This window comes from Macaca fascicularis, chromosome 1 (assembly GCF_037993035.2).
Source record: "Macaca fascicularis isolate 582-1 chromosome 1, T2T-MFA8v1.1".
Taxonomy (NCBI): Eukaryota; Metazoa; Chordata; class Mammalia; order Primates; family Cercopithecidae; genus Macaca; species Macaca fascicularis.
In genome coordinates, this window is record NC_088375.1 from 179606986 (window position 1) to 179630938 (window position 23953).

General features: G+C 40.7%; 1 protein-coding gene across 6 annotated transcripts in view; it reads left to right on the forward strand.

Moving 5' to 3' along the window:
* USP24 (ubiquitin specific peptidase 24) overlaps window positions 1–23953 on the forward strand; it is a 148945-nt gene that overhangs the window by 121853 nt on the left and 3139 nt on the right. For 4 of the 6 annotated variants that reach the window (XM_005543253.4, XM_065521961.1, XM_074005916.1 and 1 more), the window contains 14 exons: window positions 646–749; window positions 3005–3118; window positions 6725–6821; window positions 8873–8989; window positions 9397–9489; window positions 11333–11435; window positions 13568–13689; window positions 14572–14685; window positions 15932–15997; window positions 17696–17762; window positions 19259–19337; window positions 20602–20677; window positions 21068–21154; window positions 21547–21657. In XM_005543253.4, the coding sequence (XP_005543310.3) occupies window positions 646–749; window positions 3005–3118; window positions 6725–6821; window positions 8873–8989; window positions 9397–9489; window positions 11333–11435; window positions 13568–13689; window positions 14572–14685; window positions 15932–15997; window positions 17696–17762; window positions 19259–19337; window positions 20602–20677; window positions 21068–21154; window positions 21547–21657 (1350 nt within the window). Of the gene's footprint in view, window positions 1–645; window positions 750–3004; window positions 3119–6724; window positions 6822–8872; window positions 8990–9396; window positions 9490–11332; window positions 11436–12422; window positions 12516–13567; window positions 13690–14571; window positions 14686–15931; window positions 15998–16467; window positions 16651–17695; window positions 17763–19258; window positions 19338–20601; window positions 20678–21067; window positions 21155–21546; window positions 21658–23953 lie in introns of all 6 variants that reach the window. The other 2 variants (XR_012419749.1, XR_012419742.1) reach the window with 2 other exon arrangements.

A 23953-nucleotide genomic window follows, 5' to 3' on the forward strand; every position in this document is an offset into this window, starting at 1 on the left:
CAGTTAAATATATTTTAGCGAAAGCATTCAGTGATTCGTCTTCAATCTCAGTAGTTAGCATTCAGATTAGATGCAAAAAGATTTTCCCATAAATGTAGCCTGTATTGGGTAATATTAAAATGCAGGCAGCATTCTGAATGTATAATATAGGTGGTGGGGAGGTGTGAGTTTCCCACATACTGGCTTTCTAAAGTGCCCTTGTTTAGATTTATAGAAGAATCTTGGAATAGCTGTAACTGTGAACTCATGTCAATGGATACTGGGCTTTGTGGAGATTCCTAATTTGTAATAAAATGTTACAAGACTAAAGATTAACTTTCAACTACTTTTCCTTGAGTACCATGATTATAATTTGCCAATAAGGGAAAACAGTGTTCTTAGTCTCTTGATGACTTAGCATTCCTGTGGTCTAACAACTGTTTTGAGAGGATTTCATAAAAGAAATGAAGAAGATGTCTTTTCTTAACCTTTTTAAAAATTTAAATGGAACATTTTTTATAATGAACTGGCTAGATTCTTATTAGTATTTAACTTTATCATGTGTGTATATCATATTCATATATTGTGTCATATTTAGTTCGTAACAATGTGTAATAATCTATAAAACTTCTGTGAAAAACGTCCTCTTTCATGTTTCCCTCTTAGACTAAATTAAAGCATCCATATTATCCTTGCATGGCAAAGGTGAGCTTACAGCTTGCTATTCAATTCCTTTTTCAAACTTATCTACGGACAAAGAAGAAACTCAGGTGAGAAGTGATATGTTTTGATAATCTGTTGTGACAAAGGGCACTGGTTAATTCAGTTGAAGTTGAATTTATAATTTTAAAATATTGTGAAAGCAACTAGCTAATTTTATTCAGAAGACTAAGACATGTTCTCTAGCTTTAAGAAACTTCTAATCTAATGGACAGAATAGATCAAACAAAAGAGAAATACCTAAAAAGAGAATGGGCATAAATTCTGTACATCTTGGAATTGGACAAAATCATACCCAGATAAGGAGATTAGAGTAGGCTGTAAGACACTGATGTTCTCAGAGGGTTTTGAAAGGCAAAACAGAAACACAGAGGGCTCATTTTAGGCAGAAGGGAAAGCCTGAGTAACAGACAAGACTTGGCCTAGGGAACCATGAGTGACTAATTGTGTTTTACTAGGACGGGTGAGAGACTACTGGAGCTGAGGCTGAATATTGGGTTTGGAACTCACTGAGTGCCCTTAGTACCAGAGCAGGGAGTTTGGGCTCTGTTCAGTGGGAGATCATGAAAGATTTTTGAACAGGGAAGTATGTCCAGAGTAATGTCTTAGAACAACAGTCTCCAATATTTTTAGCAACAGGGACTGGTTTCATGGAAGACAATCTTTCCACAGAAGAGAGGGTTAAGGGACAATTAGATTCTCATAGGGAATGCACAGCCTAGATCCCTCACATGTGCAGTTCACAATAGGGTTCTTGCTCCTATGAGAATCAAATGCTACCACTGATCTGACAGGAAGTGGAGCTCAGGCTGTTCCTAACAGGTCCCAGACCGGTACTGGTCCATGGCCCAGAGGTTGGGGACCTCTGCCTTAGAAACTTTACAGACATGACTATATCTTATTCATCATTGGTTTTATGGTTTTTTTTGTTTTGTTTTGTTTTGTTTTTTGAGGTGGAGTCTCACTCTGTTGCCCAGGCCGGAGTGCAGTGGCACGATCTCAGTTCACTGCAACCTCTGCGTCCCAGGTTCAAGCGATTCTTCTACCTCAGCCTCCCAAGTAGCTGGGATTACAGGCATGCACCACCACATCCAGTTAATTTTTGTATTTTTAGTAGAGACAGAGTTTTGCTGTGTTGATCAAGCTACTCTTGAACTCCCGACCTCAGATGATCCACCTGCCTTGACCTCCCAAAGTGCAGGGATTACAGGCATGAGCCACTATGCCTGGCCTCATCATTGGTTTTTATCTTCAGCACCTTATAAGGTGCCTGCACATTATAGGTTCTGGATAAGTAGTTGTGAATAAATGAGTGAAGAATGAAGAGTATTGAGCAGTGGTTTGTAGAATATACCTAGAGTAAAGGGAGACCCAGGATGAGGAGACCAGTTAGAGTTAAAAGACCACTGAAGTTCCCAGACTTTTCCCTCACTAGCAAAGTCAACTTCTCCAAGTGTGGAGAGGTTTTTGGACAGATTTTGCAGTCAAGAAACTCTTGAGAAAAAAATATATATAGTGACAACTTCATTTTTATGTGTAATAATCAAAGATATATTAAGTGATCTCAGTCTTTAGTATTTGATTGAAAAAGAAAAAATAATGTATTCCTTTCTTTTAATGTCCAGATGGCATGGATTTTTATGTCCTAATGGCATAGGATTAATTAAGGACACTTGGTCACTTCTGTTTGTGAAATTTGCTCATGCTCTTTACACGTTGCACACTATTTCCATTTTGTTTATATGGTCATTACACACAATGATCATTTTGGGACATTGAGGGATGTAAGGGAGGTGTTATGAGGGCATGGGTAGAATAGTCATTATGCCTTTTTTCTGCCTGAATTTTTTTTTTATTTCATAAGGTAGAATATTAACGATTTTAGCAATAAAGTATAAAAATGTAAATGTAAGTTATTCTGAAAGTGGACATTTTGTGAGTGTAAATTAATTGAACAAAACAAAATGCTATATAGTTCAGGCCTTTTTTCCAATTAGAGATGTTTGGTAAAGATGCAGAAGGAAGGTAAAGTCTAAGACTTAAGCTTCTTTACATGTTTTTGTTTGTGGGGAAAGATGAGCCACAACATAAGGAGCCAAGGAATGCAAAGCACTGGCTTCCAGAGTACACTGAGCCATGGTAGTGGGCAGTCATTGAGTGTCTCTTATCCCTCCACCCTACCCCGATAGGCAGACAGAGAGACAGACATTGATAGATAGAAATAAGAACCAATAAGAGTGACACTGCATGGGGTCATTGGCTGGGCTCATGCTCCTAACATTGCTGTCTCTGCTTCTTTTTAAAGGGTTGATACTGAAGAATGGATTGCTACCATTGAAGCATTGCTTTCAAAAAGTTTTGATGCTTGTCAGTGGTTAGTTGAATATTTTATTAGTTCTGAAGGACGAGAATTGATAAAGTAAGTGTTGGAGTCTTTTAATTGAAAGAAATTTGTGTCTCTTCCAGTGATTTAGAGCTGAAGTTTCTTATAACCCTTTTTATTTCAACTTGAAATTATTTTTCTGCTTAAAGTCCGTTTTAAACTCTCTTCACTGAAACAGTGAGGAAATTATTCAGGTCACTCTAAAATCATCTCAGGCAAGTATTCAGTGACCGCAAGAAGAGCCTGTGAGGCAGATTGCCTGCCAGGTGCTCATAGGCACGTGGGTCCTAAACCGCTGTTATGGCTCAAGGGGATCAAAGACGCAAGTCTTTTCCCTCAGGGACTCAGAATCTGGTGGAAAGAGATAAACAATCCCAGGTTACCATAGTTCACAATATTGTCTAACTGTGTTTGGATTGTGACTAAAAAATAATTTTTTTAAAATCTACTGGTCGGCCGGGCACAGTGGCTCACGCCTGTAATCCCAACACTTTGGGAGGCCGAGGCAGGCAGACCACAAGGTCAAGAGATTGAGACCATCCTGGCCAACATGGTGAAACCCCATCTCTACTAAAAATACAAAAAAAAATTAGCTGGGCATGGTGGTGGGTGCCTGTAGGCCCAGCTACTTGGGAGGCTGAGGCAGGAGAATCGCTTGAACTCGGGAGGCGGAGGTTGCAGTGAGCTGAGATCGCGTCACTACACTCCAGTCTGGCGACTCTGTCTCAAAAAAAAAAAGCTACTGATAGTGTATTACCTATGATAGTACATCTATATGTGTACCTGAAATTTAAAAAAGAAAAGTTGCTTTTCTGGCAGAAATTCAGAATGCTCCAATCACTATGAATGTTTATACTTTACTTCTGATCATCCTCATCAAGTCAGCTTCTCCTGTCCTTGGTAGTTCAACATTTATGTGGGGTTCCAGCAAGCACTGCTGTGGTCTCTGGTGTCCCGTCTCCTCTATTCCCATTGGGCTTCTCCTTCACTCTCCTCAACTGTGCCTGCTCCTAGCTGCTCAACGTCACTGAGGAAGTACAGATTAGCAAATGAGCATTCCCTACCCCAACCACAGATGCAACACACCTGCCAGAGTCTGTTCCAGCTTGCCCTTTCCTCTCTTTATTGTGGAGGAAGTATCCCCTCTTCTCTCAAAATGAGTCTCTTTGCATGTCCTGACCTTCTCAAGGAAGTGGACCCTTTAAGTATCTCACTCTTAATTCTTGCATCTTTACTTTCTAGAATTTTCTATCACTTCTGTCACTTCTGCCAGCATACAAATATGCTCTGTTTTCTCTCAAAACAAACACACAACAGGGAATTCAGAAACGCAAGTCTCTTCCCACAAGGCAATCAGTCTGGTGGTAAGTTAGAGATCTTTTCAGAACTGCTGGTCCCTGATCCCCTTCCTCTCTAGGTCTGAGCTCCAAACATTTATTTGCCTACTTGATATCTCCACTTTTCCCTCTAATCTATTTCATTCAGCAACAGAACTGTTCTTTTTTAAACAAATTAGATCACATTACCTCTCTGGTTAAAAATTCTTCAACGGAATCCTATTAGACTCAGAATAAAATCCAAAATTTTCACCACTACCCACAAGGCCTTGCTTGATCTGGTTTTTGTCCTTCCAGGCTTTCCTTGACCCTCTCCCTGATTATCAGGCTTTAGCCATACTGGCTTATTGATTCCTTGAACCCGCCGAGCTTATTTTCCTGCCTCAAGGTCCTTGCACCTGTTATTCTTTATCTGGAACACTGTCCTCCCCTCTTCACATAGTAAGTGACTTCTCCTTCAGACATCAGCATGAATAACATCAGCATGAATAACATTTGCTCTGAGAGGTTGTTCCCAGTCACACAGTCTAACGGATGTTTGCCTGCTAGTCTGCTCCCTGTTTTTCTGCCCATCTCCTCCACTACAACTTCAGCTTCTTGAGGCCAGAAGCCAGGTTCAATTCATTCCCGACTAGACACAAAGAGGCTGGCAAATAGCAAGCACCCAAATACTTATTCATGCATGTATACATGCATATATATCCATATAATTCATAAAAAGGGTCAGTAAGCATTTCTTTGAAGTGCTGTGTACTATACGCCTTTCCCTTTAGAGTTTGCATTAGAGATAACCATTTTTTCTAGTTTGATTCCAAAATATCTTTCCAACAGGACTCCTGAGCATTGTGCAAGCCTTAGAATGTTATAGAAACACCATCCATTTGGAAGGAACATAGCAAATATTTTATTCATTCCCTTATATCCAAGCAGGCTTGCTTTTAAATTTCTCCAGAGAAGCTGTAACGTCCTTTGGGTAGTATGTTTTTGGTTTCTTAGTATTCCTAATGCTCAAGAATCCTGGTGAAGTACTTCTACATTCTTCCTGATAGAGTTTATTATAGTTTGTTTCTTTCTTTATAAAGACCAATTACTCATCACTATCAATTGCTATGATTTTGTGTTCGAAGAATAGTCTTTTTTTTTAATTACTTATTTCTTTACAATTTTTTAAGATAGTCATTTTTACAACTAAAAAATAAGTATACTGTATTCATACTTTAGTAACTGTAAACATAAAGTGGTGTCGTCTTTTAGATCAGCCCCTCGGTGTAGTCTTCTTTTAAGGCAATTCTTTAAACCTAACTGTAGTTGTAAAAAAATTAATTCGTAGTAAATATTGCTTACAGATTGATCTAAAGAATTCAAACTACTAACATGAAGGATACTTTACATCTTTTAAGAGCCTTTTATTGTGGAAATGTTTAAACACACACAGAAGTAGGCAGAATGAGCCCTTTCCTGTACCCAGGCCCCAGGCAAGTTGTCAACTTTTGCCTGTCTTCTCTTAGCTATCTCAGCTCTCACACACGACACCCACGTGCAGGCTTTTTTTTCTCTCTGAAGTATTTTAAATTTCAGACATTATATCATTTCACAATTAATTTTCAGCATGTATCTGAAGGTAAAGTTCATCTCTAACAGTGAAGTTAAAAAAAAAAAAAAAGCAATGTAAGTACTTTACCATTATCATGAACCAACAAAATTAATATAATTCCTTCATATCACCTTGTATCTAGTCCGTGTTCAGATTTCATCCAAAGGTCTCGGAAGTGTCATTTTACCATTGAGTTTGCACAAATCAGGATCCCGTGAGGTCCCCACATGGCCTTTGCTTTCTGTGTCTCTTAAGGCTCTTTTGACCATCAGTCGTTCCTTTGTCCCCCTGCCCCTTGTATGCTGTGCCATTTGTTTGGGGAGTAGACTGTTTGCTCTGTAGAGCTCCCCATATTCTGGGTCTGTTTACATCCTCTAGGTATTCCCTTCAAGAGAATTGTACCTGAGTCTGATTATACCTCTAGAGCTGAACTTTATGGGAGTACTTGTTATCTTTTAAACTTTCTTATAGTTGCCACTTAGAATTTTAGTGAATTTTGAACAGAGCCTTGTCGACTAATACGTGGCATTCCAGTTAGCAGGAATAAGCAGAAGTGAAGTGACCTGGGAAAGCTCCACTTGGCCTGTAAGCGCTAACAGTGTCAGGAGACTCTACTTTTGTTTCTTGGCTATTAGGTGGGAACTGTGTTGGAGAGGTTGAGGTTATGGAAATGTATCTTGCTTTCTCACACCACCTTTCTCTTTCTTTCAGGATTTTCTTACTGGAGTGCAGTGTGAGAGAAGTACGAGTTGCTGTGGCCACCATTCTGGAGAAAACCCTAGACAGTGCCTTGTTTTATCAGGATAAGGTCGGTCTTGTTTTTAAAGCGTTATTTATACATTGTGTTTTTACCAAATGTTTTAAATTACAGGTAATAAGAAAGAGCCTAGGATTGGAGTCTGGTAATTTTGCCACATAAATGCACCTTCTGTGGACTGATTTTTGGTACATGCCAGGGAGAAGGCATTCTGTCCCTTCCTCCTCACATCCCAAACACCACGGTAGGCCGGGAATTCAGGCCTGCTTTGGTCTGCTTTGGGATTTTCTCTCTAGAAACACTCCCTTTTCAGAGTCCTCTCTCAAGAATTTGTATTAGATCTCTCTGAACTGAGACTAATCTGTGTCTAGAGACTCATCTAGACCAGCAGACATTTTGAGCCACCTCTGGCTTTGTCTCTTTCCTTATAAGCTATTTTCCTGATCTAAACCTGCAGCTGGCAACCAAACCAAATGGTGCCATTCATCCAGGGGCGTTAAGTCCTTACAGATACAGCAGTTACTTCCCAAGTTTGCTGTTTCAAACAGCTGACACTACATGGAAAACTTTGAAAAATGTTATTTTCACAACAAATTGGCTTCTTATAAACATTGGCTGGAGGCATTGTGCCTCAATGAACTAAATACAGATTCTAGGAATTACTGCTTCAAATGCAGATGTTGGCTTTGCTGTGCAACTTTGAGCAAGTCCTTTAAGGAGGATGTTGATCCAGATACAGTGCCTGCCACCCAAGCACTTAGTTCCATGAACAAGGCTGTCAAATATGCCCTTTAGGAAGGTCCTCAAAGACTGTGTCTCAATTCCGGGAATCATTAGGAAGTTGAGGTTTACTGTAAGGCAGTGGTTTTGATCAGCTTAAATAGCAGAACCATTTTTTAAATAAAACCCTATCTGGATGCACAATATAAAATACAAACCACAGGAGCTGCTGAGGACAGTTCAAATGCCATTGCTCCATTCCCTGTAGAAGTTTGTAAGATGTGTCAAGAATCCTTAACGTAAGGACCATATCACTCTCCTCCTTCCTCCCATGTACCAACCCAAACAAAGGATAAAGGCAGAGTTAGTGCAGCCTCCCTAGAGATGGGGTCAGGCCACAGCATATTACCCACCAGCCTCTAAAGGCAGGACAGCAGGTGGCAGAAAGAGAAGGGAATGGCAGCCATACACTTGGAAGCCATTTGCTCAGTGAATTCTGTCTGATGCCCAGCTGATGGATTTTCATGTCTATTTCCCCCGCCTCCCCCCATAAATGGAAATGGTGCCTCTTGCCACCCACTTTATCTTGGAAAGTACTTTGAAAATGAAGTGCTATGTAAATGCTAAATTTTACTGTATTTATAATGGGTGTGACAGGATGGATGGGAATATTGCAAAAGTATGAATCTTCAGAGGAAACGAACTAATGAGAGTAGTAAGCCTGGTCTTAATTCTAGATCACAGATGAATTTCTAGGGACTTGTCCAAAAACAGGTGGGGTGGGAGGGAAAGAAGAAGCAATGTCATAACCAAAATGGTTTCTAAACAAATAAAATGTTTTTCAAAGCTTTCCATGAGGCGTCAGCGGGCTCTCAAGTAAGTTCACGGCTGAGTCGATATCACCGTTGTCATTCTGTCAGGCTGTTGCTCTCCATTTGCTCCATCGGCTTGGTTTCCAGCCCCTATGCCTGTGTCTGTGTTTTTTATTCTTTGCATCTGTGATTATGTGAAGAAGTAACGTAGTGGAGGGAGGGATTCAGAAATGTCTTCCCTAAACACCCCACCTTTTTTTAAGAGACAGAGAGATACTGGCTCTGGAGAAAATGTGACTCGGCGGTAGAATCATGCCCTTGACTCTGAAATCTAGGAACTGAAACTAAGCTTTTCTTTTAATTATTGCTATGGTACCAATCTTTCTCTGGAAGGTAAAATGGATAATTCTGTTTTTGCTCTTCAAAGCATAAGTCCATCTGAATCTGAGACTGGATTGTATCAATCAGACTTTCTTTTGTTCTTATGGTGGTTTACCTCAAATTAATCCTATTATAAATGTCTGTCTTATGTTCTTTTTCTTCATGTAATTTTATCTTTCCTCTAACCAGCTAAAAAGCCTTCATCAGTTACTGGAGGTACTGCTTGCTCTATTGGACAAAGACGTCCCAGAAAATTGTAAAAACTGTGCTCAGTACTTCTTCCTGTTCAACACTTTTGTACAAAAGGTAAATAATTTTTTTCCTAATATCTTTTTCTAATACAGAAGATTTATACGCTAAAAAATTTTTAGACTGATTAGTAAAGTTCTGTATGGTATGTTTTTTATGATATTTCTTCTTAAAAATCTTGTGAATTATACTACTTGTAAGAATTCTGATGAGGTGCATGTAGTTTCTTATTATAGCAGTAGAAGTCTGCATTAAAACTAGGGGTTAATTGTTTAGTAGTTATTGTGAAGCAATGTGAGGCTTAGGAGTTTTTTTAAATTAGATTTTAACAAGTACTTTCTATATGGAAATAATATTCGTAAAATATATATTGACTCCTTAAAACTTTTCATTTATCTGTGTTTTTAAAACCAATTTTTGTCTGGATAGAAATATAATTTGCTATTCTCAATATTTTGTGACAGCAAGGAATTAGGGCTGGAGACCTTCTTCTGAGGCATTCAGCTCTGCGGCACATGATCAGCTTCCTCCTAGGGGCCAATCGGCAAAACAATCAGGTAAGGACTACTTTTATATCCCTAGTGGAATGGCTATGGTTTTCGTAGCCACTGTGTTTCTTTTTGTAGGTGAAAAATGTTTTGAATTTCATAAAAGTCTAAGTACTAGTACCATAGAGACTTTAAAATTCTTTGGAGTTAAATTATTTTTACAACTTCTTCATAGAATTTAGTCTAATAACCCATGGAAATTACTAACTAATGACAAAGTCGTAAGAGGGAAGGATGGATTCTGACTGGGGAGGGGCTTTCAAAAACCTTTAAGGAATAGGTGGTATTGGGATCTTCTGCGTCTTTCTGGGGCTGTGAACAAGGCTGTCTTGGTGGTGATTCTTTTAAGTCAGATGCTGAAAACACAGCCAGAATCCAAATGCAAAGTTGTGCTGTTATAAACGGAATGATATTGCAGATATAATACTCTTGTTCAAATGAAAAGGAAGTTATTTGGGTTTTTTGGTTTGTTGTTTGTTTGAGACAAGGTCTCACTCTGTCACCAGGTTTGCTGTCACCCAGGTTGGAGTGCAGTGGTGTGATCAGGGGTCACTGCAGCCTAGACCTTTTGGGTTCAAGCGAACCTCCCTCCTCAGTCCCCTGGTAGCTGGGACTATAGGCACATGCCACCATGCCTGGCTAATTTTTGTATTTTGTATAGAAACAAGGTTTCACCATGTTGCCCAAACTGGTCTCGAACTCCTGGACTCAAGTGATCTGCCCACCTCGGCCTACCAAGGTTGTTTTGTTATAATAGGGTTGAATATGTCCAAAACCAACTCTCCTGTTTGAAATTCTTTTATTGCAGTGTTTCTCCCATCCATTGTATTTCTTTTATTTGATATATTCAAAATACATGAAATGCTAACATGCAGTGATAATAAGTACTATTTATGAAGTACTTATTTTGTACTCCATACATCTGGTCACTTTGTGGTGGTATACTTTTGATACTCAGTTCAACAAAATTAAGCAGCTTCATCTCCATTCTCAGGCAAGGAGTAAAGCTCAGAGATGATAAGTAACTTGTCCCAGGTCACAAAGTTAATGCATTGTGGAGCATGGATTCAGACCCAGCTCTGCTGGTGTCGAAGCCAGAGCCTTTTCCCCTGTGTGTCAATACATTGCACAGGCACTTTTCCTTCCTGCTAAGGGAGACAGATTTTCGGCTTAGGCTTCCTCTCAGCTTTCTCTTTAGTGTTAAAAAACAAGTACTGACAGCGTCATGTGCTCTGTGTGTTGATACTATGTTGAGATTTACAATATCCCTTTTCCACTTCAAGCTCTTCAATATCCAAGGCCCCATTGTCACTAGCAATTGATTTAAATTCAGTATAATTCAGCTGCATATAAAATTAATATTATTTTGCATTTATGGAGTACATTTCTACTTTTGAAAACATTTTCACTTTTAATATTTCATTTGGTCCTCAAAATCACAAAGTAGGCAGAATAGAGAGGTAGGAGGTAGCCTTACCTCTGCCAGTACATGAAGAACTCAAGATAACTGTTGTGGTGAACAACGCACTCACATTATACAGCACAGTGAGTGGCAGAGGCAGGGCCAGACCTGCAGATCTCCAGCCTCAGAGTTTTTCCCATTATACTGAGGCACATTGTAAGCACTCCGTACCTACAGTGAATCCATAAAGGGACTGGTTTTAGAATATGAGTTAATATAACCCTTTGAGCTTGCTTAAAACCTGTGGTTTTTTTGTACTTTGACCTCTTCTATCAAGCACTGAGAAATAATTAAAGCCCAGAATATTATGAACCAGCAAACCCTGTCCCTTCCTCTTCATATTATTTCTAATGACAACGCTAACAGCCACTTTATCTTCCCTCATGACAGATACGTCGATGGAGTTCAGCACAAGCACGAGAATTTGGGAATCTTCACAATACAGTGGCATTACTTGTTTTGCATTCAGATGTCTCATCCCAAAGGAATGTTGGTAAGCCTAACATATCTTAGAATGAAGAGATAATGAATTTGTCTAGTTTGGGGAGTAATAATATTAGCAATTAAATGAATATCTCTTGTTTGTCATTCAACTACTTGCTAATTGAGGTGCACTTAAAATTTTTGTTTTAATTCATGTTAAACTTTATAATGTTTTACTAGTTTGCCATAAGAGAAAGTGAGTCATCATTTATTTGGGGGAGGTGAGAGGGTATATAAGTATTTTTTTTTAAATAACTCTTTAGGATTAAAAGCTAATTCAGAGCTCATTTATCACCTTAATTTGAACTGCTACTGTGTGGAAAATAGCCATGGTATGGGTTGGAGTCTCCTAGCTAGCTGTGTGAACCTGACCGTTCTGATCTTCAGTGCAAAATGAAAATACTAAAAACGTAATTCCCCAGGTATAATGAAATAAAGTACTTTGTAAAAACAAAGAGAATGCAGATATAAATTACATCACTGAAATATATTTGAATGTAAGATATAGTTGGTAGCATTTTCCATTTGTCTCCCAGAACTAATAGCATAGTCATCATTTAATACAGCAAAACCGCAGATTGTCCTATATGATTATCCAATGTCCTAAACTATGTGTGTATTGTTTTTATACCCGTCCTAGGTCTTGTCATGATAGCGACAACAACCATAGTAATAATACAACAAACCAGCTTTTCAATGTTTTCTGTGTGCTGTGCTTTAAATTTGTTGTGTTTAAAGCGCACAGTGCTTTAAACTTACTGTGTTTGATCCCCATAACAAACCTATGAGGAGTATTAGTCCTGTCTATGGATGCGAAAACTAAGGTACAGAAAGGTTCAGTTCAGTAACAAGGTTGTACAGCTAGTTAGTGGCATAGAAGCCAAGGCATGAATGCAAACTCAGACCCAGAAGCTGCTAGGAAGATCTAATGTCAGGAAACTAACTAAAAAACACAGAGCATCCTTCTGATAGAGAAATGCTTATTGACTCTCTAAAGGGACATTGGAGGAACACTCGGACGGTTGTATTATAAGGCACAGTTTGCTTACTAAACTCCGACTCATCTAAAAAGACAAAGCTGCCTAATTTCGTGAGTTCAGACAATTTTGTAATGAAAACTAAAGTATGCATTCTGGTTTTTGTAGTAAATGAGAGAACTTCTTCCATATGGGTTGATTCTGCTTAGCATAGGTGGTGGTAACCATTATTTGAGAACAGCTGTTTGAGGAACGGAAGTGTCTTCTGCGCTGTATCTTCAGTGGCAGCTTTCGGCAGTATTTCATATACTATTTATATTTTTACCTGTTTGAAAGATTATTGAGTGGGAATCACTAGGTATCCCTAGACTGTGAGGGGTCCGCTTGTGTGAGTATTCAGTGTGTTTGTGAGTACTCAGTGTGTGTGTGAGTACTCAGTGTGTGTGTGAGTACTCTGTGTGTGAGTACTCAGAGTGTGTGCGAGTGCTCAGTGTTTGTGAGTACTCAGTGAGTACTCAGTGTGTGTGCTTGTACTTAGTGTGTTTGTGAGTACTCTGTGTGTGTGAGTACTCAGTGTGTAAGTACTCTGTGTGAGTACTCAGTCTGAGTACTCTGAGTGCTCAGCATGTGTGAGTGCTCAGTGTGTGAGCCGTGTGTGTGTGCGAGTACTCAGTGTGTATGTGCACACTCAGTGTGCGCGAGTACTCAGTGTGTATGTGAGTACTCTGTGTGTGCAAGTACTCTGTGTGTACTCTGTGTATGCAAGTATTCAGTGTGTATACTCAGTGTGTGTACTGTGTATGCGAGTACTCAGTGTGTGTACTCAGTGTATGTATGTGAGTACTCAGTGTGTGTGTACTCAGTGTGTGTGTGTACTCAGTGTGTGTGCGAGTACTCAGTGTGTGAGTGCTCAGTGTGTGTGCGCAAGTACTCAGTGTGAGTACTCTGCGAGTAGTCAGTGTGTGTGCGAGTACTCAGTGTGTGTGAGTGCTCACTGTGTGTGCGAGTACTCAGTGTGAGTACTCTGCGAGTAGTCAGTGTGTGTGTGTGTGAGTACTCAGTGTGTGTGCGAGTCTTGAAGGAGGCACATTTCCTTATGGATGTGTATTTTGTGGAGTAACACCAGGTGAGACAGGTTCTGTTTTGTTTCTTTGGTCTCTTAAAGCTCCTGGCCTATTTAAGCAACGACCACCCATTAGCATTGCTCCCTCAAGCCCTCTGCTGCCCCTCCATGAGGAGGTAGAAGCCTTGTTGTTCATGTCTGAAGGGAAACCTTACCTGTTAGAGGTATGTATTTGTTATTCTAAAGCCATTTTTTTTCTCCTATTTGAAGAAAATTGCTTTTTGTTAGTAGTTATGTTTGGCATGGAGAGTATTGTTAAGAGAAGAAATGATTATTTCAAATTAAGTTTTCTTATATGTCAAAAAGAAATAATTAGTGGAAGAGAATATTTTTCGTCCTGCGTTCAGCCAAGGTCCAGACCTCCAGGTCCAGCCCAGCCAGCTACCCATCAGGGCCCCAGAGGGAGGTAAATGGCACTTCATCCATCAGAATCATTTCATTCATTGTAGAAGGTTTTGTCCCCAATCTCTTTTGTGTGTCCCTGGTCCTGGAATACTACAGCTCTGAACCACGTGTTGTTAAACCTCAGGAGTATGGGTGGACTGCTCTCAGCTCTCCATTGTGGCGCTTGTGTGGCTCATCCTCAGTCTGACCTTCCCATTCTAGCAGAGCCGCCCCCAGCTGTGGACTCCATCTTCCAGTTCTTCTTCCCTACCTGATTTACAGATATGTGAATCTATGAACAATATAATTCTGTTTTTTTAATTAAATCAACAGTGTTGTACTATTTAATACATATCTTTTTTTTTTTTCTTAATATTTTTTGGATCTATTGGTGATTATTTTAATTGTGGGAGCTTTTGCCTTTGAAAAACTGATGGAAATGACTCCTGAAAAAGTGCACATTTGCACAGAATTGTGTAAAATTTCAGACAGGCTTAGACACCCTGAAGTCTATCTATAGACTTCTAACAGTTAAGAAACCCTGTTTTCAGGCAGTGTTAATTATCTTAAAATCTGGGTAGATTTCAGTTAAAGGCAGCAACAACAGATGGACTGTTAACTGTGACATGAGAAGAGCTGACTGTGTTATGTCCTCCCACCAGGTAATGTTTGCCTTGCGGGAGTTGACAGGCTCGCTCTTGGCACTCATTGAGATGGTAGTGTACTGCTGTTTCTGTAATGAGCATTTTTCCTTCACGATGCTGCATTTCATTAAGGTAAGACCTCAGTTAAACGAGTGATAGCCAGATCACCTTTAGGTGAGACTCTAGGAGAACATCTGTTTGCTCCAAGGCAGTATGCTTGTTCTCATAGCCTAAATTGTTTTTCCTAATCATTCTACTATAGGCTCATTTTTATTCATTTTTAATCTTTAATTTTTAATTACATAGATTAATTACTACACTCTCTTTGGGAAAAATTTAAGCATAGAAATGAGGCCAAAAGAAAAAATATAGGCCAGGAAAAGAATAAGTAAATAAGAAATGAGACCGAAGTCTACTGTGGTCACCACTAGTCGCCCTTGCTCACTGTACCCCAGGGACCAACACTGTTACATTGATATTTCCTTCCAGGCCTCTTTGTATGGATTTACACTATGTATATATCAGTTTCTGCCCACAGAATTTCTGCATGCCTTCTTTTCTGCACCAGTATTTATAGTGGTGATACATGTAGTGTTAACAAGAAGCAGGTGATTAGTGGATTATGTCTTTAGGCTCTTACTACGGTATGTTTTTCCCTCAGCCTTTTCTGTACAGACCTGTATCAGAGGTGATTAAGTTCCTCTCTTTGCTGTTTACTAATTATATGACCTTGGGCAGTTCCTTCCTCTGTTCCACCTTCTCACAAACTTCACAGGTTGTGAGAATTCCGTGAGGTGGTATAATATTGTGAAGTGCTCACTTAGTACCATACCTAGCCTCTTGGAAGTGTGGTATTTTACCACAATGTCCTTTCCCACCTTTTATACATATAAATTTTATTAAAACAGCTGAAGGAATGTGTTTTATGAATTTTGCCTTCTTCACTTAGTATATCTTGGCACATTTTTCTATTTTATAAGCTGACTTTTTATGTACTTTGTTTACAGCATCCTTAACTCAAGAGTATTCTCATTTGTATTCTTGTAGCTCTACCAGCATCTTCTGGAAAACAAGCTAGGATATGCACATATATAAAATGGGATCTGTTTAGTGACTTGAAATCTCCCCTTCTCTTTCTTCTCTTTTCTCCTTCCTAATTTCATAGTAAAGTATCAGAGTGTTGCAGCTGGAAGAACCTTAGAGGTTGTTTATTTCTGTTCCCAGATTTAGCATTTGAGAAACTAAGGCCTAGAAAGGGGTATTGACTTGTCCAAGGTCAGCCAGATGGTGATAGAACTAGAGTGTGGATCCAGCATTGTTTATTGCCATTCCAATATGCTTTCCACTGAAATTTTTATGCTTTTAAAAAATATTTCAGAACCAACTAGAAACGGCTCCACCCCATGAGTTAAAGAATACGTTCCAACTACTTCATGAAATATTGGTAAGTCATAACTGTTCTGATTCACTTTTATTTAAGAATGTATTAGTCAACAAGTGTTTATAAATTTAAAATTGTATGTCTTTTTATTGTTTCTCCATTCATTTGGTCTGCATTTATTGAGACCAAATCTTCATGTCAGTCACGTGTCTAATGCATTTGATTTAGAGGTGAGCAGTAATAAAACTACCTCCTAGGAGCTCACAGTTGAGTGAGGGAGCAAGACAACTACACAGACAACTGTAGTGCAGGGGACTGAAGGGGAGTAATAGTGATGGTTAACCCCTGCCGGGGCCTTACGGTGGAGAAGGCATCGTGTTAGCGCAAATGATGTTAGGTTTAAACTTCACAGTCACCCTCAGAGGTACATTTCTGGTTTTATAGTTTATCAAATCTTAGACACTATTGATTGTATATACGTACTACGAAAAGTATTTTTAAGAGCCATGAAACTGAAATGTAATCAATTGTAGGATGCTTTCCAGTCTCAGAAGTGTGAAGAGCTGGGGAAAAAAAAATCCTCTGGCAGTTGTATTGAAGGATGGAGTAAAGAAGGATGCAAGACTGGGAACTGGAAGACCATTTAGGAGTCTGGGAATATTCTGAGTGTGAAATAACAAGGCCTGTGGTGGGGCAAGGGACAGACAGATCAAGAGGTATTGTGGAAAGAGAATCAATGGGATTTGGTGACTGGTTATGAGTTAATGAGAGTCTGGTCCAGAGGTTCCTTAGAGAGTGAGGGCCTGGGTTCCCTTTGGATTCTTGATACTTCATAGAGGCCTTGGCACAGAATAGCCATTTAATAAAGAGTTTTGAATAAGAAAAGACATCATAGATGCCATTTGTTAAAAGCTTGTTTTTCAAGTTCTTTACCTCCTTTTGGTCCTAGTGCTTTTACAAACTTTGGCAGATTAATACACAGTAGGACTGCGTATTGTTCATCTATCAACAACAAACCCATATAGTTTTATACCATGCACAGTTCAGTAGTAAGAACTAGAAATACAGCTATGATAGCAAAACTTCAACACATTTTTAGTAAGCAAGTTAGAGCATAAACCTCTTATCCTTAGGAACATAAAGTATATGTCCTCGTAGCCCACAGAGAACTATAGATGTAGTTGATAGCAACACATAGATAGGAAATGAATAGATCTTTAAGTATACTTAATAGTTTTTTCTCTTAGTTTTAAGATATATTTGAGATATGTGGCAGTGATGTAATATTTGTTTGTATTAGGGGTTTTTTGGTTTTCTTTTTTTCAAGACAGAGTCTCCCTCTGTTGCCCAGGCTGGGGTGCAGTGGTGCCTGGGCTGGAGCCACAGTCATAGCTCACTGTAGCCTCAAACTCTTGGGCACAAGTGATCCTTTTGCCTTGGCCTCCTGAATAGCTGGGACTACAGGCACATGTCACTGTGCCCAACTAATTTCTTTTTTAATTTTTTTGTTTTTTAGAGATGGGATCTTGCTTTGTTGCCCAGGCTAGTTCAGAACTCCTGGCCTCAAGTAATCCTCCTGCCTTGGCCTCGCAAAGTGCTGAGATCACAGGCATGAGCCACCATGCCTGTTCTGTATTGGTTTTGTTGTTGTTGTTGTTAAACACTAAATTAATCTCTTGAATAGAATTATAAAGAAAGCACCCGTGGCTATGACACAAGTTCCTTCTTTTATTTACTAATTTTTGTTTCTTCCTTTCACAGGTTATTGAAGATCCCATACAAGTAGAGCGAGTCAAATTTGTGTTTGAGACAGAAAATGGATTACTAGGCAAGTATGCCTGGCCTTATGCACAAATGTCTATAGTAAATATGTGGATAATCTATTGTTCTGGCCAGTTCTGCCTCCTGCTACTCTCGATGGGCTCTGCAGTGACTGATACAGTAGAAGTCTGGTGAGGGCCACTGGGCTCCCTCATGCTGGTCAGAAAAATTAAAACCCAGGGATCTTCTCACCCTACACATTCTCTTCTTTTAGTCAGGAAGGTGTAGCTTGGGGTTCTTTTACCAGATCAGGTAAGATTCAGGGGTGCTGTGAATTTTTTTCAACAAGCTAATGGCCACTCCCTGATGCAAGAAATCTTTCATTCCACTCTGTAGCCACTGGGGAGGGAAAAACCAAAACCTGAGACTCAGGATGTTGTCAGGCTCATGAAATGTGAATGTCTTTTTACCTATGGTACAAGCGTAACCACATTTTCACAGTCTACTCTTAAGTTGTTTTGGCAGGGCTTTTTTTCCAGAAGACTAAATTGGCTTTCCTGAGCTATTTATTAGAAAAAGTTTAGTTAAGAATAATTTTAGCCAGCTCCCGCCATTTACCCGTATTTCTACTTAGTCTGAATCCTTTTAGATTTTGCTATGTATTAAGAGATTTAGGGCGTTTTTTTGTTATAGAAAGGAGATTTAAGCTAAAATGTTTTGTAGCTTCAGCTTTTCAGGCCACCCTTTGGAATGCTGTACTCTAGTCAGAGTCACATACAGGCCCTCTGGAACTTAAACTCCTCAAGAGCAGGACCAAGTATTATTTATTTATTTTTATTTTTATTTTTTTGAGACAGGGTCTCACTTTGTCTTCCAGGCTAGAGTGCAGTGGCATGATCTCAGCTCACTGCAACCTCTGCCTCCCAAGCTCAAGTGATCCTCCCACCTCAGCCCCCCAATTAGGTGGGATTATGGGCACACACCACTAGCCTAGCTAATTTTTGTATTTTTTGGTAGAGACAGACTTTCACCATGTCGCTCAGGCTGGTCTCAAACTCCTGACCTCGAGTGATCCACCCACCTTTGCCTCCCAAAGTGCAGGGATTACAGGTGTGAGCCACCGTGCCCAGCCTATTTATGTTTAAATCCCTAAAACACAGAGCAGGTCATAATTGCTGAACTGACCCTAGTATCATAAAATTTCATTTATCAAACTAAAAGTGTTATAACTACTCTCAGTAATATGATGTGTGGAAAAGTCTCTAGGTGAATAATCAGGCAGTAAAAAGTTTTGTTCCTGTTCCTAAAAATCAAACTTGCAGCACCATGTATGTTTTTTGTTGTCTTTGTTTTTTTTCTTTTTAACATACTTAAAGTAGGGTTTCTGCCCATTAGAATTTAGGGATTCTGTGGGGTCAGGCACCACCATGCTTTTAGTTAAGTTGTTCCTTATCTGTTTATTAAAATTGTTTGTCGACTTTTAGAACAAGAGAGCTTGTTGTTACTTGGAACCACTTTCAGTTTAGTCTTTCATTGTTAAAATGTCCTTTTCTCTTCCTTCAGCTTTGATGCACCACAGTAATCATGTGGACAGCAGTCGCTGCTACCAGTGTGTCAAATTTCTTGTCACTCTTGCTCAAAAGTAAGTATTGAATTAAAATGCAGGGAGGAAATGGTGTTTTAATTACAAGTCACATATGAGCAGAAGGGAAACATGTGCCCGGTTTTGATACCTGGAGAATCTGACTCAGTCAGGGTCTGCTTGCTTGGAAGGTACAGAAACCTATTTGAATGATCTCAAAAAAATATGAGGGGAAGTATTGAAAGAGTGGCCCGGAAAAGCTCACCCATCAGGCCTTATGTCAGAAAGGCAGGAATCAGGGCAGATACGGAGGCTTTAAGAGCAAGAGTTCATGAGCTTTCACTCAAGGTCTCGCATTAGTGTAACCCAGCCACCAGCTCTTCAGGCTCTAGGCCCCTAACCTCAGAATAGCCTTTCAGATCGTGTCACCTGTAGCTCCTGAGCGCTTGTGAACCTAGGCACTGTTCAAGAACCTTGCCTGTATTATCTTATTTCATCTTGGTAACAACTTCATGATGTTAGTACAGTTGTGAGTCATATATAATGGGTAGTTTAAGTGACATGCCTAGAATCCTAATGTGAAAACTTGAACACAGGCTGATTGACTGCAAAATGAAGGCTCTTTTAATTGTGGTGAAATGTACATAACGCAAAATTTACTATTTGAACCATTTTTTTGTTTTTGTTTTTGTTTTTTTTGTTTGAGACGGAGTCTTGCTCTGTCGCCCAGGCTGGAGTGCAGTGGCCGGATCTCAGCTCACTGCAAGCTCCACCTCCTGGGTTCACACCATTCTCCTGCCTCAGCCTCCCGAGTAGCTGGGACTACAGGCGCCCGCCACCTCGCCCGCTAGTTTTTTTTGTATTTTTAGTAGAGACGGGGTTTCACCATGTTAGCCAGGATGGTCTCGATCTCCTGACCTCGTGATCTGCCCGTCTTGGCCTCCCAAAGTGCTGGGATTACAGGCTTGAGCCACCGCGCCCGGCCACTATTTGAACCATTTTTAAGTGTATAGTTCAGTGACTTTAAGTACATTCACATTGATGTGTAACCATCACCACCATCCATCTCCAGAACTCTTTTCATCTTCTGAAACTGAAACTCTGGACCTATTGAAGACTAACTCCCTATTCCACCCTTCCCGCAGCCCCTGGGGGAAGCAATTTCTGTCTCCATGAATTTGACTACTCTAGGAACCCCATTTAAGTAGAATCACAAATATAAAGACAACTGAATTTTAATGAAATTAGCATTTACGTTTCAAAATGAAGCACTGGGAACAAGGAAAGAAAGAATTTGGCTAATAAAAATCTCCTCGGTCATCAGGTGTCCTGCAGCTAAGGAGTACTTCAAGGAGAATTCCCACCACTGGAGCTGGGCTGTGCAGTGGCTACAGAAGAAGGTAATTAAACGTTGAATTTTTCTAGCCGTAACACAAGACTCAATAATAGCACATCTTGTCAGGAAAAATCTCTGGAACTGAATATGGAGACTGACCTTAAAGTGTTTTCAGATTTCAGACATTTCTTTGGTACAGTTTATATCTTGTGTGCATTAAATTTGTCCTAATACATATGTCTTAACTTCCTAGGGGAAAAGGTAGGGATGATGATGATATAAGCAGCAATATTTGACTGAGGTCTTGAATCGCTTTATGTGATGGAAGGTCTGGGTAGACTTGTAGCCTACTTTGGATGCTTTTAAGATTCTTAATATCTAATGGTAGAAACTGTGAACTCATGGGGGCTTATTTGTAACCTCTGATGGCATTATTTTTGACCTTTCATCTCAGATGTCAGAACATTATTGGACACCACAGAGTAATGTCTCTAATGAAACATCAACTGGAAAAACCTTTCAGCGAACCATTTCAGCTCAGGTGAGAGTCGTCTCTCGTTTTTGTGTGGTCTGAATCCCTTACGGAGGATTCTCAGTGTGTTTCTCAGAAACTGCAACCTCTGAGAAGAGAGAGATGAGTTGAAAATGAGAACAAGCAGAAGAAACAATTGGATTTCTATGAAAAGACAACAGATTGATGTACACTTATGCAAATATGTGCAGATTATATGTCTAGAAGGAAAGTCATAGAGGTTGGGCAGTCTGGTCCCAAAAAGGGACAGGGGTTGAGGGGGTTCTGGTGACTGTGTTGAAGGCCTCACTCTTAGGCCTCCGGTACTGTGGAAGGTCAAATGAAAGGTAGTCTTCCCTGGTGGTTGCTGCTGCCACTGAATGGGTCCTAACTTTGTCATTGTGTGTTTGAATCTTCTGCAGGACACGTTAGCGTATGCCACAGCTTTGTTGAATGAAAAAGAGCAATCAGGAAGCAGTAATGGGTCGGAGAGCAGTCCTGCCAATGAGAACGGAGACAGGCATCTACAGCAGGTATAACTGTCAGCATGTCCTTGTGTGCAAAGGGCAGCCTTGCTCTTAAGCTTTCCAAAAAGAACTTCCACAGTTGAGGAAAACAAGATGCCTCCTCTGGAATGTGAGTCCAAAGAGACACCAGCACTGCCCTCTAGTGATCTCAGCTTAGCACGCACTAAGCATGTGTTTACCGGGCTGAGCAGTGCTGCAGTGTGAAGTGAATGCAAGGCCTCGAGATGTCTGGCTGGCCACCCTGATCAATCTGCAGGTAGTCCCGATGAAGCCAGGCCACAGGTGGATTTGTTCCAGCTTGTTCACGTTATTCTGCCTTGCCAGGTTACTCAAAGTCCCTTGTTTGCTCTCACCAGCCTTCCTGGAAACGTGGACTCTTGAAAGAGAAGCTGCCATGTTCTTGAATTATACCTGCTTTCTGGGGGAGTCCAAGAAAATTTTGACATTTATTTTAAAAAAAGAAAAAAAAAACAGCTTTAATACCAATCATGATAGTGGAAAAAGAAAATAAATACGTATTGAACACCCACTGTGTGCAAACACTGAACTAAGTGTCAAAGTAATCATTACGTCTTTCCAATAGTCTGTAACCTTCCTTAACAGCGGTCTCCTCTGTGGTCCCTTCACAGTACTTGATACAGAATAGGCCCCATTAAATGAATGTTACTGATGTAGTGGGTGCCATTTTTTTTTTAAGCATTATCTTTCCAATCCACATAAGCACTATGTGAGGCAGCTGTCACCCTGATTTCACAGAAAGGTAACTGCAGCCCAGCACAGTGATGTGACTTAGCCCAAGGTCACTCCACACGTGACCTCACCACCTATTTCATTTGCAGAGAAAATAAAAGCTGTCACAGGAAAGCTCCTACGGCCACTAATTCCCAAGCATCTGCACTGTTCTTGTCCCCTCTCCTGTGACAGTGGGAATTTGCCTCTGTCCACCTAAAGCCCCTAGCACTCATCCCCGCCCACCTTGGCAGAGCTTTGCATTCTAGTGTGTATGTAACTCTTCAGTATCCGGAACGCTCCTCCCTGCCAGACCCTTCCCAGCGGCGTCTCAGCACACTGGCTTCTCTTCTGCCCTGTCAAAGCCTCTCTTCTCCCTGTTGCCCCTGCCTTCTTTCCTCTTCTTTGCAGCCAAACTTCAACTAATTCTCTAAACTTAACTTTCCCCATTTTCTTATCTCTCACTTGCTCTTCAACCTCTTGCCCGCTGACTCCCTCTTCTCTCTCACTCAGCAGTTGCAGTGACAGGTGGCCTGCAGCTTTCAGGCCTCATCTTAGCCGAGTGCTCGGCCGCATCTGGCGCTCCTGGCGCTCTTCCCATTTGAAACACTCTTCCAGGGCTTTCCTGACACTTCTCTCTCGTAGTTTTCCTCAAACCCTTCTGGCTGTTCCTTCTTCGTCTCCTTCCTAATACCACCTCTTCTAGGCCACCAGTAAAGGTTCGTGGAGTCTCCGACCTGTGTCCTCCTGCCCCCACTCCGTATTCGCTCTGTACCCACCTTGGATTTCTGAACATGAACATCCAGCTCTCTTGTTCTTGACGTTCTCCACTTGGCATACCTTAAAAACCTCAGGCTCGATGTGCCCAATGACTCCTCCCTGCCCCCACCAAAGCTGGCCCTCCGTCAGTGTTCCTTATCTCACACACAGCACCCCCATGTCATCGCGGACAGTTCCCTTTGAAAGGGTGCTCATCGCTCTTTTCTACCTGTCATCAGCCTCTCTCTCCTCATGTCTGTAAGGACCCCCTCACCTCCACTCCTGCTTCTCTCCGGTTCATGCGCTAAAACCTTTCAAAGACTTTCCTTTGTTATGAGGAGAAAAGCCAGAATCCTCAACATAGTCCTGCTTGATCTAGCCCCTGTGCACCTCCCCACCCCATTTTCTGATTTTTTGTTTGTTTGTTTGTTTTTGTTTTTGAGATGGAGTCTTACGCTGTCGCGCAGGCTGGAGTGCAGTGGCGCCATCTCAGGTCACTCTAGCTCTGCCTCCCAGGTTCCAGCGATTCTCCTTGCCTCAGCCTCCCAAGTAGCTGGGATTACAGGCATGAGCCACCGTGCCTGGCCCATTTTTTGAATTTTATTTATCAAATATACTCTCTTCCTTCCACTTCAGGGCCCCCCTACTCACCCCCAACTGTCACTGAGCTTAGGTTGTCACTTTAGAGAGACTGTCCTGGCTCCTCCCCACCCGAGCTCCAACTAGATCAGTCCCACGGCATACGGTGAGTATTCAGAACGATTCGCCAAGTGTGTAAGCCAAAGGCCACACAGATGGTAACAGAGGCAGCCTT